Source organism: Mycetomoellerius zeteki, unplaced genomic scaffold, assembly GCF_001594055.1.
Source record: "Mycetomoellerius zeteki isolate Tzet28-1 unplaced genomic scaffold, Tzet1.0 scaffold290, whole genome shotgun sequence".
NCBI classification, from domain to species: domain Eukaryota; kingdom Metazoa; phylum Arthropoda; class Insecta; order Hymenoptera; family Formicidae; genus Mycetomoellerius; species Mycetomoellerius zeteki.
This window is the reverse complement of record NW_017257272.1, coordinates 56,074-67,454: the sequence shown is the minus strand read 5'-3', so window position 1 is coordinate 67,454 and position 11,381 is coordinate 56,074. Positions and strand designations below refer to the sequence as shown.

Below are 11,381 nucleotides of genomic sequence, written 5' to 3'. Positions count from 1 at the left end.
CATTTTAGCTATTTTAATAAAAAAAGTAATATAATCAAATTTTACTCTGCAACGATCTTTTTTTGGACGAAATTAGATGTTGGTCGATGCTCAATGATGAAGCGCGAGCGTTTAACATTACCTACACCATTATTGGAAGCTACGTAAATGTATACAGAGAGTGTACGAGCGAAGATGTTTCGTAAGTTTTATGCGTATTATACGAAATAAGTTTTGATTTCAAGGTCGGCTTCATTTATACTATCGTCTAGTGTAGAAGACGTGACGATCGATGTAAAAAATCGGTTGATTCAAGCGCAGTAGAAATGATATATAATTTATTCTGCAAAATTTGATCCTTTGATACTCTAAACATATAATGAGAGGATTTTAACTTTGCAAAATAAATTCTTATCTTAACGTTTGTAATTCATTTACTTTTTACAAAACAATAATTTCATAATTTATGGAACATAATTTTTATCTAAAATTAAATTTAACAAATTTTTGCATTCTAATAACAGATCTAATTACGTATCATCTTTTATATTTATCAAATATTGAAGAATACGTAATTTGAATTATGCTAGTTTACAACAAAAAAATTACTTTGGACAAAGTGTCTTATAGATTTTTTTAATGAAAACGCTGAAAACGCGTGCTGCAAACCAAATTTCTCCAGCACATCAGCTTTCCGAAATAACTGACATTTAATAAGTAGATCTGTGACATTTTTGGAAATGGTTTTTTCACGATATTTGACATCATTTTGCAAAAAAAAAAGGTTAAACTTCCTTATAGGAAAACTCTGTATTTGAATTCTACATAACATGGCTGATAAAGTATTGAAATTTAAAGAAATACACACATTTTATAGGAGATGATCAATACATTTACAATTTCCGCTCATAGAATTTCAAGGTAATGTTAATCCTTTTTATATTAAAAAAATGTTAAATATCGCAAAAAAATCATTTTTGGCATATTAAATTTCGATTATTTTGGAAGCCTGTGACGTGCTGATGAAATTTAACTTATGTATAGCATCGTTTTCGGTGTATCCAAAAATCTATAAGAAACACCTTGTCTGATCAAAATAATTTTAAAAAAACATATTTTTTTTGGTAAACTACAGTGTTATCTTTTTGTCTCGGATATGGAAGAACTAAAACGTGACAAGCATGAAACTTTTAGAAATAGATTATGATCATCGTTGTGTTGTCTTAAAGTTAAAAAATAAATCGCCTGTCCGAAATTTAACGTATCGCGCGTATAACGCGACATCGTTACCGCGAACACAGAAGCATAGAAGGCTTTCGTTCAAGTGGCGGAACCTTGATGCACATCCTAAAAATCATAAATATTAGTGGGTAAGATTGCTCTCTGAATTCTGGATCAGATAAGAAAAATAGAGATAATAATTATATACACGTGTATACGTTATACATATGTATATTATGCATTCAGTCGTGCTTTATCGACAATAACGTTTTCAAAAGGTACTATTTTCGATTAATCTCGGTGATTCACATATAATCAGGACGAAAAACTCGGCTAAAGAATAGGAGCAAGCAGAATTAATGCATTTTCACAAGCAGATTATCAAACACATCAGACGTATCGATCTATTGGGGACAGGCACTTCCTCATGCGCGATACCATTAGCAAATTCACTCATTTCTAAATTTTGAAAGTCTTACCTATCCTATTCGCTCAGTACTGGCAGTAAGGACCTTACGCGAAAAAAGTTGCATTAGGACATGTATCGTAAATTTATTATTAAAATAAATAAAACAATAATTATAATAACGTTTAAAAGTTTTTTGAGAATTTAATTGCAAATATAACGAGACTCTATACACTTTCATTAAAACTTGGGAATATTTAGCTTAATGTTTAAAATGATGATGATGCTAAGTGATTTAGGATACTCACAACTCGATGCTCTGGATAGTTGACGTGGGACACGTCGTATCGACTTTCACGTGACAGTGTTTGTGACACTTCATCTGACAATCCCTACATTCGTAGCCCTGCTTACCAAGCCTTCGTGCAAGAGTTCTTTTACATACTTCGCAAACTGTTCCTCTAAAAGCAAAGTGAACGTTTATTTTATTATAATTATAAAATTTCAATTATATTTTTCGTATATCGATGAATTCAATGATATAATCCCACTGTCGACAGTTGTATTATATCCTAGCAATTTTTTTGCGATACATATATGTATATTGGTTAAACAATATATGTATATCCTTGTACATTGGAGATATATTAGGCCAATATTGGGCCAATATTTGATCAATATTGTGCCAACAATTGTACTACTAGGGATTGATAATGTTGTCATATCGGCATGATACAACTTACCCCGCCATGTGCTTGGCGATAAATGTGTGATCGTTAAATATGTGCAGTTTTGTCCCTTTTTTTCTCCATTTACTTTTCTGTGCGAGAGAAAGTGGTACGAGGTAATGTCTGAAATTTTAGAAAATATATATAAAAAGGTTTAAAAACATGTCATGCTTTCTTCTAAAAATACAAATAGAGAGACAGAGAGAGAGAGAGAGAGAGAGAGAGAGAGAGAGAAGGAATTAATTAGAGGGAGAGTTAAACTTACTTCTTTATACCGTTCTCCAAAGTTTCGAGAACGAGCGTGGAAGCTTCATTGACGTATGTTCTCGTAGATGTTCCGCTTATACCCGAAGCTTCACTCAAACTCGATCGTCTCGATTGTTCTGGTACCGATAGATGAGCTACAAAAAGAAGATTAATTCGTAACAGATATACGTTAACGTTCGCTAATGCAGATGAAAGAATGAAAAAGTAACTCTTGAAGCGTAAGACTCAATAAATTATACATATATTAATAAAAAAAATGCACCCGACTTTAGTTAAGCACAATTTTATTATAGATAGAAGTAAAAAGTACCGTATGTTTTAACATATATATAGCAAGCGCGGAACATCTGTAATTGTGACAAATTATATAATGATAAATTGAAAATAAATAATCGAATTTTTTCTAGTGCAAATTATTATTAATGTTATTATCTGTAAATGAGATCTAGGAATAAGGTAACTTTACAAATTTATTAACGCTTATCAATTATATTATCTGTTTTTTTTGTCTGTTAAAGAACAAAGTTTTCTTTCTTGCTAACAATTAATACTTACCAATTAAAGTCGAATACCGTGAGAGTTACACACACGTGAGCAAGACAGAGCGTGTACAAATGAGTAATAATATAATACAATCGAAAAACGAATAAATAAGATGATAAAACTATAAGTAATCTCTTCGACAGATCTCCTTTATATATGGAGATATTTACATCAATCGTAACCGAGCAGACTTTTTTAAACACATTTAATAGATATCAAACACACAATCATTAAACAAATGTCAACTTGCAACAAAAACTATATGTTATTGCAGACATGATACAATTAATTTAATTTATAAAAAAGAATATTGGAAGAGATGTGAGAGGAGGGGTGTATATTGAAATCTTACCAGATCCAGGATCACGAGCTCTGTCGGCGGATATGGATCTCGAATGAGCGTCTTCGTGATTGATCTCTCCTTCAGGACCCACTGATCTACTTCTCGTCTTGGATCGACTCAGTCGCTTCTTTATGGTTCCAAAGAAATCACGTCGTTTTCTTCGTGCTCTTCCTCTCTCTACACAAAATTAATGTTGTTGATTACATTTTATTTACTACAAGAATACGATAATAAATACACAATAGATGCAATAAAATAAAAATTAAATAACTTCTAAACCAATAAGAGAATTGTACTCAAATTTTAAACCAATGCTCAGAACTCTCAGAAGTAATAATAAAACAATGTATAAAATTTTCATATTTCACTAATGCTTTGAGATATGACACATACTATAACATGAAATTATAATTTTATATATCATTAATTTTCGTGGATTGGAATTTTAATTACTTCAAAATTCTTACCTTCTGAATTGGAAGAATTAGGCGTGCCTTCTGGTCCCGAGGTAGCATTTACATCTTTTGTTCCGTGCTGCACAGAGATTGTTATTAAAAAGTTACACAAGTAGGCACAAAATCGATTTTTTGTTGCCATCGTAAAATTTCATTTATGAAGATGAAAACAGTATTATTTACTTACTTCCGGAGATACTTCTTGCCAATTTCCAGTCTCCGTCAGAGCAACCTATTACACATTAGTAAATACATAGCACTCAACCACGGTTAATACTTTCATGAAACAGAAGAAAAATACTTAATGTTAAAGTAAATTAAAATGCAACTCCAAATAACGACACTTTGAATGACGAATTCGTTTATCAAACTTTATTTCACCATACAGCGATGTCTCTCTTCAGTTGCATCACATTGACTAGAACTATTCCTGAGGTTTATTTATTTTTTCACGTTATAAACGAAAAATAATTATTTTAATCACACGAAATGCAAACAACCAATATCATGTACTTCTTACCTTGACAATCTGCCGCTCTGGTTGCTGCAAGAGAAGTCAAATATAAATCATGCTTTAGTAAAAAATCACAATATATAATCACAAAGAATATATTTATCAAGGATAAACAGTAAACCACAAATCATTTTTATTAAAACAAATAATTCTCGAAGAATCAAAACAATCTTTTATTATACATACACAAATTGTTCTACGGAATTCTTGACAATATTAGAAACTTTTCTATTCCATTTTCTGTCTATTGTACTGTCTATTTATTGTCTATTATAAGTTGTCAATTCTAAACTTCCATTCCATTTTCATATACAGATTCAAGCCTGATTTTTCAGTTTTTATAATTTTACTTCACGCGAATGTTAATTTTTCGTGCAATAAGAAAAATCTGCATTCTGCAGTTACTTCATAAACTTACCCTTTGCTGACTATGTACAATCAAGGTTCCCTTATTACCGTTCGTTTGTCCGCTTTTGTATGGTGAATCCACAACGTTACCATTTGTCAAATAGTCTGCAAAAATATGTTTCTAATAAATTTCATTAAAAGAAATTAATTTGATAAAATCTACGACTCTCTCTATCTCTATCTCTATTTCTCTCTCTCTCTCTCTCTCTCTCTTTCTCTCTCTTTCTCTCTCTCTCTCTCTCTCTCTCTCTCTCTCTCTCTAAAAGCGTTGATTTTTAAATACTATAGCATTTCCATCACAATCTGACTTGTACAGAATGCTCCAAATTTCTCTGTCTGAATTGTATTTATAAATTTGTTCAACAATTTATCAATTATTAATTATTTATCAATTATTTTAAGCTTTTATTAATCTTTTTTAATAAAAATTAGATATTATTGTGGTAGACACGTAAGTATATGAAACTTTAGACTCTCTGTATATCTATATATTTAATCAACTTATACAAATAAATAATTTTTTGAATGGTTGCATTCGGATGATGCTTTGTACACTAATTAACCTTATGCCAATTATGTTCGAATCAAAGGAACGAATTGGAGGAATGGTTTCGACGTGCGATGAATTGATGTATAATTTAAACAAATGCGTTACATACTGTAGGGGAGTTCACAAACCGATTCTAATCACGAGAAACATTAGGTTGCCTTTTTTACGAGGACAGATCAATAAAAGTCACTAATATACTAATAAAAAGAAAGAAAAATCAATCGAATTAATATACACACACATCAACGCTTGATAAGTAATCGGTAATTACCCCCTTCCGACTGTGCGGCAGAGTCGTACAAGATAAGTGTACTGTTACCATTGTTGTAGTTCAGACTATTGCTGCTGATGATATTTTGACTGTAGGACCGGCTCGGCGAGACTGGCTTTATCGTCTCCTTGACCTTATAAGGCTTGGTCCCAATTTGTGGTACCTCCGCACCCTCGATGAATAGAAACTGCAGAATATATAACAGCACGAAAGCAACAAATCAGTGGTACACTATATAAACTATATTGAAAGTATAATTTCTTTAAAGACATTTCGAATATCTCAAGTTATTCATGACAATTTAATGAGCATAAACATTTAACAGAAAAAGATGATCTTTTTAGAATTTATTGAAATATTTCCCGAGAGAAGTATTTTATTGAAGGAATATAGGTATATAACCGCGTCGCGTTTGATATCAAGTAGAATAAAAATTAATCAGAACCGCGGTTACCTCCACTGTGAGGGTGCCTGTAATGTCATCTTGCTCGTATGGCCGTGCCTGAAGAGGTATGATTTGCCGTTGACTCGGATTCATGACAAGTTCCTCGACGCCTACGATTCCTAGCCCCAAGAATCTTTGACTTTTGTTGACATGATCAAACACCTCTAATAACACTTCGCTCGTGTTGTGGCTTATATCACTGTAAATGTATATCGAAGCTTAGTCGCTAAAATATGGCCTTCTAACACACGGATTATATTTTTTTCGTAAAAATAAAGCATAAAATAAGGTATAACAATAATAACAATTACAATAATAATAATAATAATAATACGATGTAGATGAAGCGCGTAGCCGCATGAATTTTACATGGATAATTACAATAAAAACGCCTCATCCCATAGCGGATTTTTTGTGTCTTTCTTTATGGAAGTCTGATTCTTTTGCGACGGTTCATCCAACTCCACGACGCAGTAAGGCTCCACGGCTCCTTGTTGACCGCCGAGGTCGATAGCCCTTACAACCTTCACGAGCAAACGCCTCTCTCCAGGTACGTATTGCATTGGAGCAAGTGAGGATGCGGGATGTCCTTGAAGACGTTGATGCGATGATGGTTGATGTATCATTGAATTCAAAGTGTTCTATAAGTGAAATCGTCACAATGGGCAAATATAATAATAGTAGCACGTGGCAATTTAAAAGTGAAGTGTTGTTACTTTCAACAATAATCTTTCATGTTTCGAGAAAAATGCAGAATCTAAGAATATAATATAGATCTTGTTGAAGAATGCGATAAGAATTTTAATTTACAAATAAATGTGCAAGTATTTGCGATTAGGTATTTAATTTGATTGACAAATGCTTGATGTCGCTATGATAACTTACTACACTGTCGTAATGTGTAGGATATGAAAAGCCTGGCTGAGAGGGCGGCTCTCTCCATAATCGAGGACACGTGGGATATTGAGAAAGATTGAGATGAACATTGGTGCCTCGCAGAGCACCCACTACAATTTCCGTTACCACTTCTTGTAACTGGCTTTCGTCCAAGTCTTTCTTTATTGTGCCCACCGCTGCTAAAGAGACCTTTACCTGTAATACGGGAAGTAATATAAATATAATATTAATTCACATATTAAGAGTGCTTCGACTTTTCCAATTGAACTGATTTCTATCGCTGATTAATACCGTTTGTATTACTTTTCGTTAAATTGAATGTTACAAAATTCGCACAAAAAATGTTTATCGTTCATTTTATGTCTATTGTTCAAGACGGCCAAGACTCTGTATAAACACGATGTATTGTCGAGATCGAGAACGAGTGATCATAAATAGCTGTGATTGCACAATGTCAGGACGGAAGTTTCCATGTGTTGCATCACAGGAAATCCGTTGATAACAATGTTGCACGCACCTCAGGCCAGCCATCGCATTTCAGATCGATCAGCAGCTTCTCGGTGATGCAGACAACGTTGAGACGAGCTCGGAAACGATTGACGTTGACTCTATAGTGATTAATATCTATCTTATCCCCTCGTTGCCGAAATGCTTTTAGCTGTAAAGCTGGAGTAGCCTCACAGTCACACGTGATGGTCTAAAAATTATTACTTTTCTTAAGATGATTAATTACTAATTACATCTAAATGTAAAATTATTGACTATTTAATTATTGTTTCTAAAACGCTTTAGAAAATTAAAATAGTTACACATATGATATAACTAAAAAATTCTTTATATTGTATAGTTTTTATGTAACTGTGACATTTGATTTGGCATTAAAGATGTTGATCAAGCTTGAAAGTTTCTAAAAATAAAATTAAAGGATCGATAAAGAAAAATCAAAAAAGGAAGTTGATATCTTGACACAATTTCAAATGCAAAAGGCTAATCGGAGCGAAAAGGGAATATCTACGTACCACATCATCCTTCGAATCGCATTCGCAGAAGATATTTGACAAGGTTGGCGGATAAGTCTCTGGAAGTACACGAACAAATTCGACACCAACTCCATGCTAAAACATATAAATGTCTAATTGCGACTGTACATACGGCCGACGAAATACGCTTAGAAACCTCTACGTCACACTTCTTTACTACGTGCCATAATTATCTCATTGCCATCTTTTTTATCCAGCACGCAATCGTGCGGTATACTTGTTTGCATATTCAGAATAAGAATTAAGAATAATTAATTCGTCGTATCGTTTATATACCTACATAACAATAATATACTGTTTATTCTAGATCAAACAAGAATCTTTTAGATATAAATGTATATGTATATAATATATAAGTAATCAATTCTTATATATTGTATCAATTAAGTTGTATACATCCCAGACAGCAAAATTAGGACACACATAATAAGACAATTTTTACATATCACATCATCATAATAAGACTATTCAATTTTGAATATACGTGCTGTCCGGAATTTCTCTCGTTGACTCTAGAATAGACGTGACTCGAAATTCCTTCCTTCAGAAAGATTAATTCAGTTTTCACTGAATAACCATATCGTTTTTGTGAAAATTATAATTACTAACCGTTACTTTGCCATACAATTATTTTCTTTTTTCTTAAATTATTTTTTTACCTGTTGACATGTTGTAATACATCATGTCGTAACGTAAAAAATTTCAAATTACGTTGCAAATTTATTGTTACGCACGATAAACTATTAATTTATAAGCTAAGCTAAAATTTGGATGCTCAAAGAAATTTTAAGTTATCCCAGCAAAATGATGCCATCGGCTACACGTGGCAAGGACAGCGCCGAACCGTAATGCCTTTTTATACAATACTATTATGGTGATTTTTGATGTGACGTATCTTGATCTATGTAAATAACCAAGAAAGATTCGATATTCTGTCTATACAGGAAAGCAAAAAAAATCACGCGAGATTAATCCAATTCTACCATAAGATATTAATTACGATATTTTCTTATAATTTATAGCTGCCGAGATAATTGTCAATGACCTCTGTTAGAGGCCCAATGTCCACGATGCTAGAACTCGGATCGAGTTCTAACATCGTGGACATTGGATTTTACACGGCATGCTTAATCGGGTTTGATAACATTCGTAATTATGGAATTGGCCAGTCATAGTTGTTCTTCAGAAGAATGGAACTACTGTGATTGGTCTGTTTCATAACTACGGATTATTAAACTCGATTAAGGGTGCCGTGTAAATGTAGTCAATGTATAGAGGTGTTATATCACTTACTAGACGATAACTTTTAATTACTTTTAATTTGTTTACGCATTTAATTCGTTAATTTATTTACTGATAGTAAGTACTACTGTTGGAAAAGCGACTTATCTCTCTCTTAGGATAAAAATAATAGAAAGTATAGACATAACATATACAGAGTTTCAATCATGAAACTTTATCCCTAGGATGGAAAGTGAACAGTGAAAATTTTAATCATTGATGTTAATGGACAATTCACTTTTCACTTTTTAGCCTAGGAAAAATGATTGACCCCCATATGTTTAATTCGTAATTTTTTACAAAGCAAACAAATGATGTGATAATTTGAAGTAAATGAAATAAATGAGAGCGCATTGAATTTTCGTGATTCAATAATGCTTACAATTTATACTTATGATTATGAAATAAATTATAAGACGGTAATTTCAAACGCGCAGATCGTTTGATAAAACACGTTGGACAGAATAACCGCGGCGAATAATTAACTAGTATGGAACGCGAGATTAAATTTGCTGAAGATATCTGAAGGTGTGCTACCTAATTGGAGATAGAATAAAAGCTTTGAAACGAATTCTCCATTTTATTGTAACTCAAAACGTATTATATCTAACAGTAAGAAAAAATATATATCGTGCTTCCCTTGAGCGTTTGACCTAGACTAGGAATCATTTGTCAGCATACGCACGCAATACAAGTGTGTCCTCTTCTTTTTTCACCTAATGTCTCGGGAAGAGTTCGTATCTCGCCTTATCGAGCATAACGAATCTGATTATTAAATTTATAAAACCCCAGGCCACCACCCTCCTCTCTTTGCGATTTAAAACTTAAATTTGTTAATTTCGTAATCAAATTCTAGAAAAGTTTGCGCTACACATTTTATGGCGAACAAAATAAAAAGTTTGAAACTATGATAATCGACGTTTTACTCTTGTTCTCTCACCTCGTCTGTGGAACCGACGGTAAAATCGTTAAGGGAAACCACCCAAGTGGCCAAGAGTTCATTGAGGATGACGAGATCGTGGTGAAGCCACACGATCAGTTCGTTAACCCAACGCACAGCCTCAGCATCCGCGCCAGTCGCGGTCGGAAGATGCAGTGCCCTGGAACTTCGAGACGGGCTGATGAGAGCACCGGAGGTCTTCCGGGTCAAACGTTTCCTGATCGGCGGCGTGGGCGGCACGTAGCCCGGCGACGGAGATCTCGCACCTGCTACCGCACTGGTACCGCTACCACCGCCACTACCACCACCGCCAGCAGCAGCAGCAGCAGCAGCAGCAACAGTAGCAGCACTAACGGTACCACCGCCGCCACCGCCGACACTAACGGTACCCGCGCCACCACCTGCACCACCGGTACCAGCCCTACTAACGAGCAATGACGACGACGACGACGGTGATACCAATTTGGACTTGTTAAACAGTCTTCCAACAATGGTACCAGCGGTACTCGTCGTCACGACACTCTCATGGCCACCATCCTTGCCGAGCTGCGGCGACGACGATGATGATGAGGCGACGGCGGCAGTAGCAGCGGAGGCAGCGGTGAGCTCGTTCAGCACGAAACGATTGTACACGTATTTGCCAACGCACAACACCACCAGACCGAACAACATCCAGCCGAATATCAGCATCGATAGCGTATCCATGGTCGTTTCACCAGTCGAGTCGAAACTGCATATCAGATCGTCCACCCGCTCGGCCAAGTCGGCCATATTGCCCCATCGTTCTGCCAACCAAGTCCAATTGGATTCCAAAAACATTCTTTTCTATTTTCACCCGGGAGCAACCGCGGCCCCACCACCGCTCTATTTACTTGGCTATTAATACGCCGTACATATACCCTGGGCTCCTTCGGCCGCACTACACGGCACTGATAGCCGTGATGTTCCTCCACCTCGTTGACGTCGACGTCGTCATCGTCGTCGTCACCTACTTGCGTGTCTACCTAGTCTAGGTTCACTTCCGCTTCGAGGTTCTGCGACCTTCTATCCAATCCAAACCTGGCCATCAGTTTCAAGGTCAATTGTATTTTCT

At 34.9% G+C, this 11,381-nt stretch overlaps 1 protein-coding gene across 4 annotated transcripts; it reads right to left on the bottom strand.

Moving 5' to 3' along the window:
- Positions 1-885: 885 nt before the first annotated feature.
- Positions 886-11,176, bottom strand: LOC108724320 (uncharacterized). 4 transcript variants are annotated; one of them, XM_018450639.1, is made up of 17 exons: positions 10,289-11,176; positions 8,047-8,142; positions 7,545-7,724; positions 7,016-7,222; positions 6,512-6,771; positions 6,140-6,329; positions 5,686-5,872; positions 4,875-4,969; positions 4,463-4,486; positions 4,130-4,174; positions 3,955-4,021; positions 3,497-3,664; positions 2,600-2,735; positions 2,350-2,457; positions 1,915-2,067; positions 1,680-1,712; positions 886-1,326 (listed from the first exon to the last, which is right to left on the bottom strand). In XM_018450639.1, the coding sequence occupies exons 1-16, from the start codon at positions 11,105-11,107 to the stop codon at positions 1,685-1,687; spliced, it is 2,763 nt and encodes a 920-aa protein (XP_018306141.1). In that variant the 5' UTR covers positions 11,108-11,176; the 3' UTR covers positions 886-1,326; positions 1,680-1,684. The 4 variants fall into 4 exon arrangements, with proteins under 4 accessions (XP_018306141.1, XP_018306139.1, XP_018306142.1 ...); XM_018450637.1 differs by lacking the exon at positions 1,680-1,712; XM_018450640.1 differs by lacking the exon at positions 1,680-1,712 and having other exon boundaries at positions 5,734-5,872.
- Between the last annotated feature and the right edge of the window lie 205 nt (positions 11,177-11,381).

Coding starts and splice junctions, on each gene's coding strand:
- LOC108724320 (XM_018450637.1), bottom strand. CDS start 11,107: ATGTTTTTGGAATCCAATTGGACTTGGTTGGCAGAACGATGGGGCAAT. Junction 8,143..10,288: donor CCGTCGGTTCCACAGACGAG/GTGAGAGAACAA, acceptor TATATGTTTTAG/CATGGAGTTGGTGTCGAATT. Junction 6,772..7,015: donor CTACACATTACGACAGTGTA/GTAAGTTATCAT, acceptor TTTCACTTATAG/AACACTTTGAATTCAATGAT.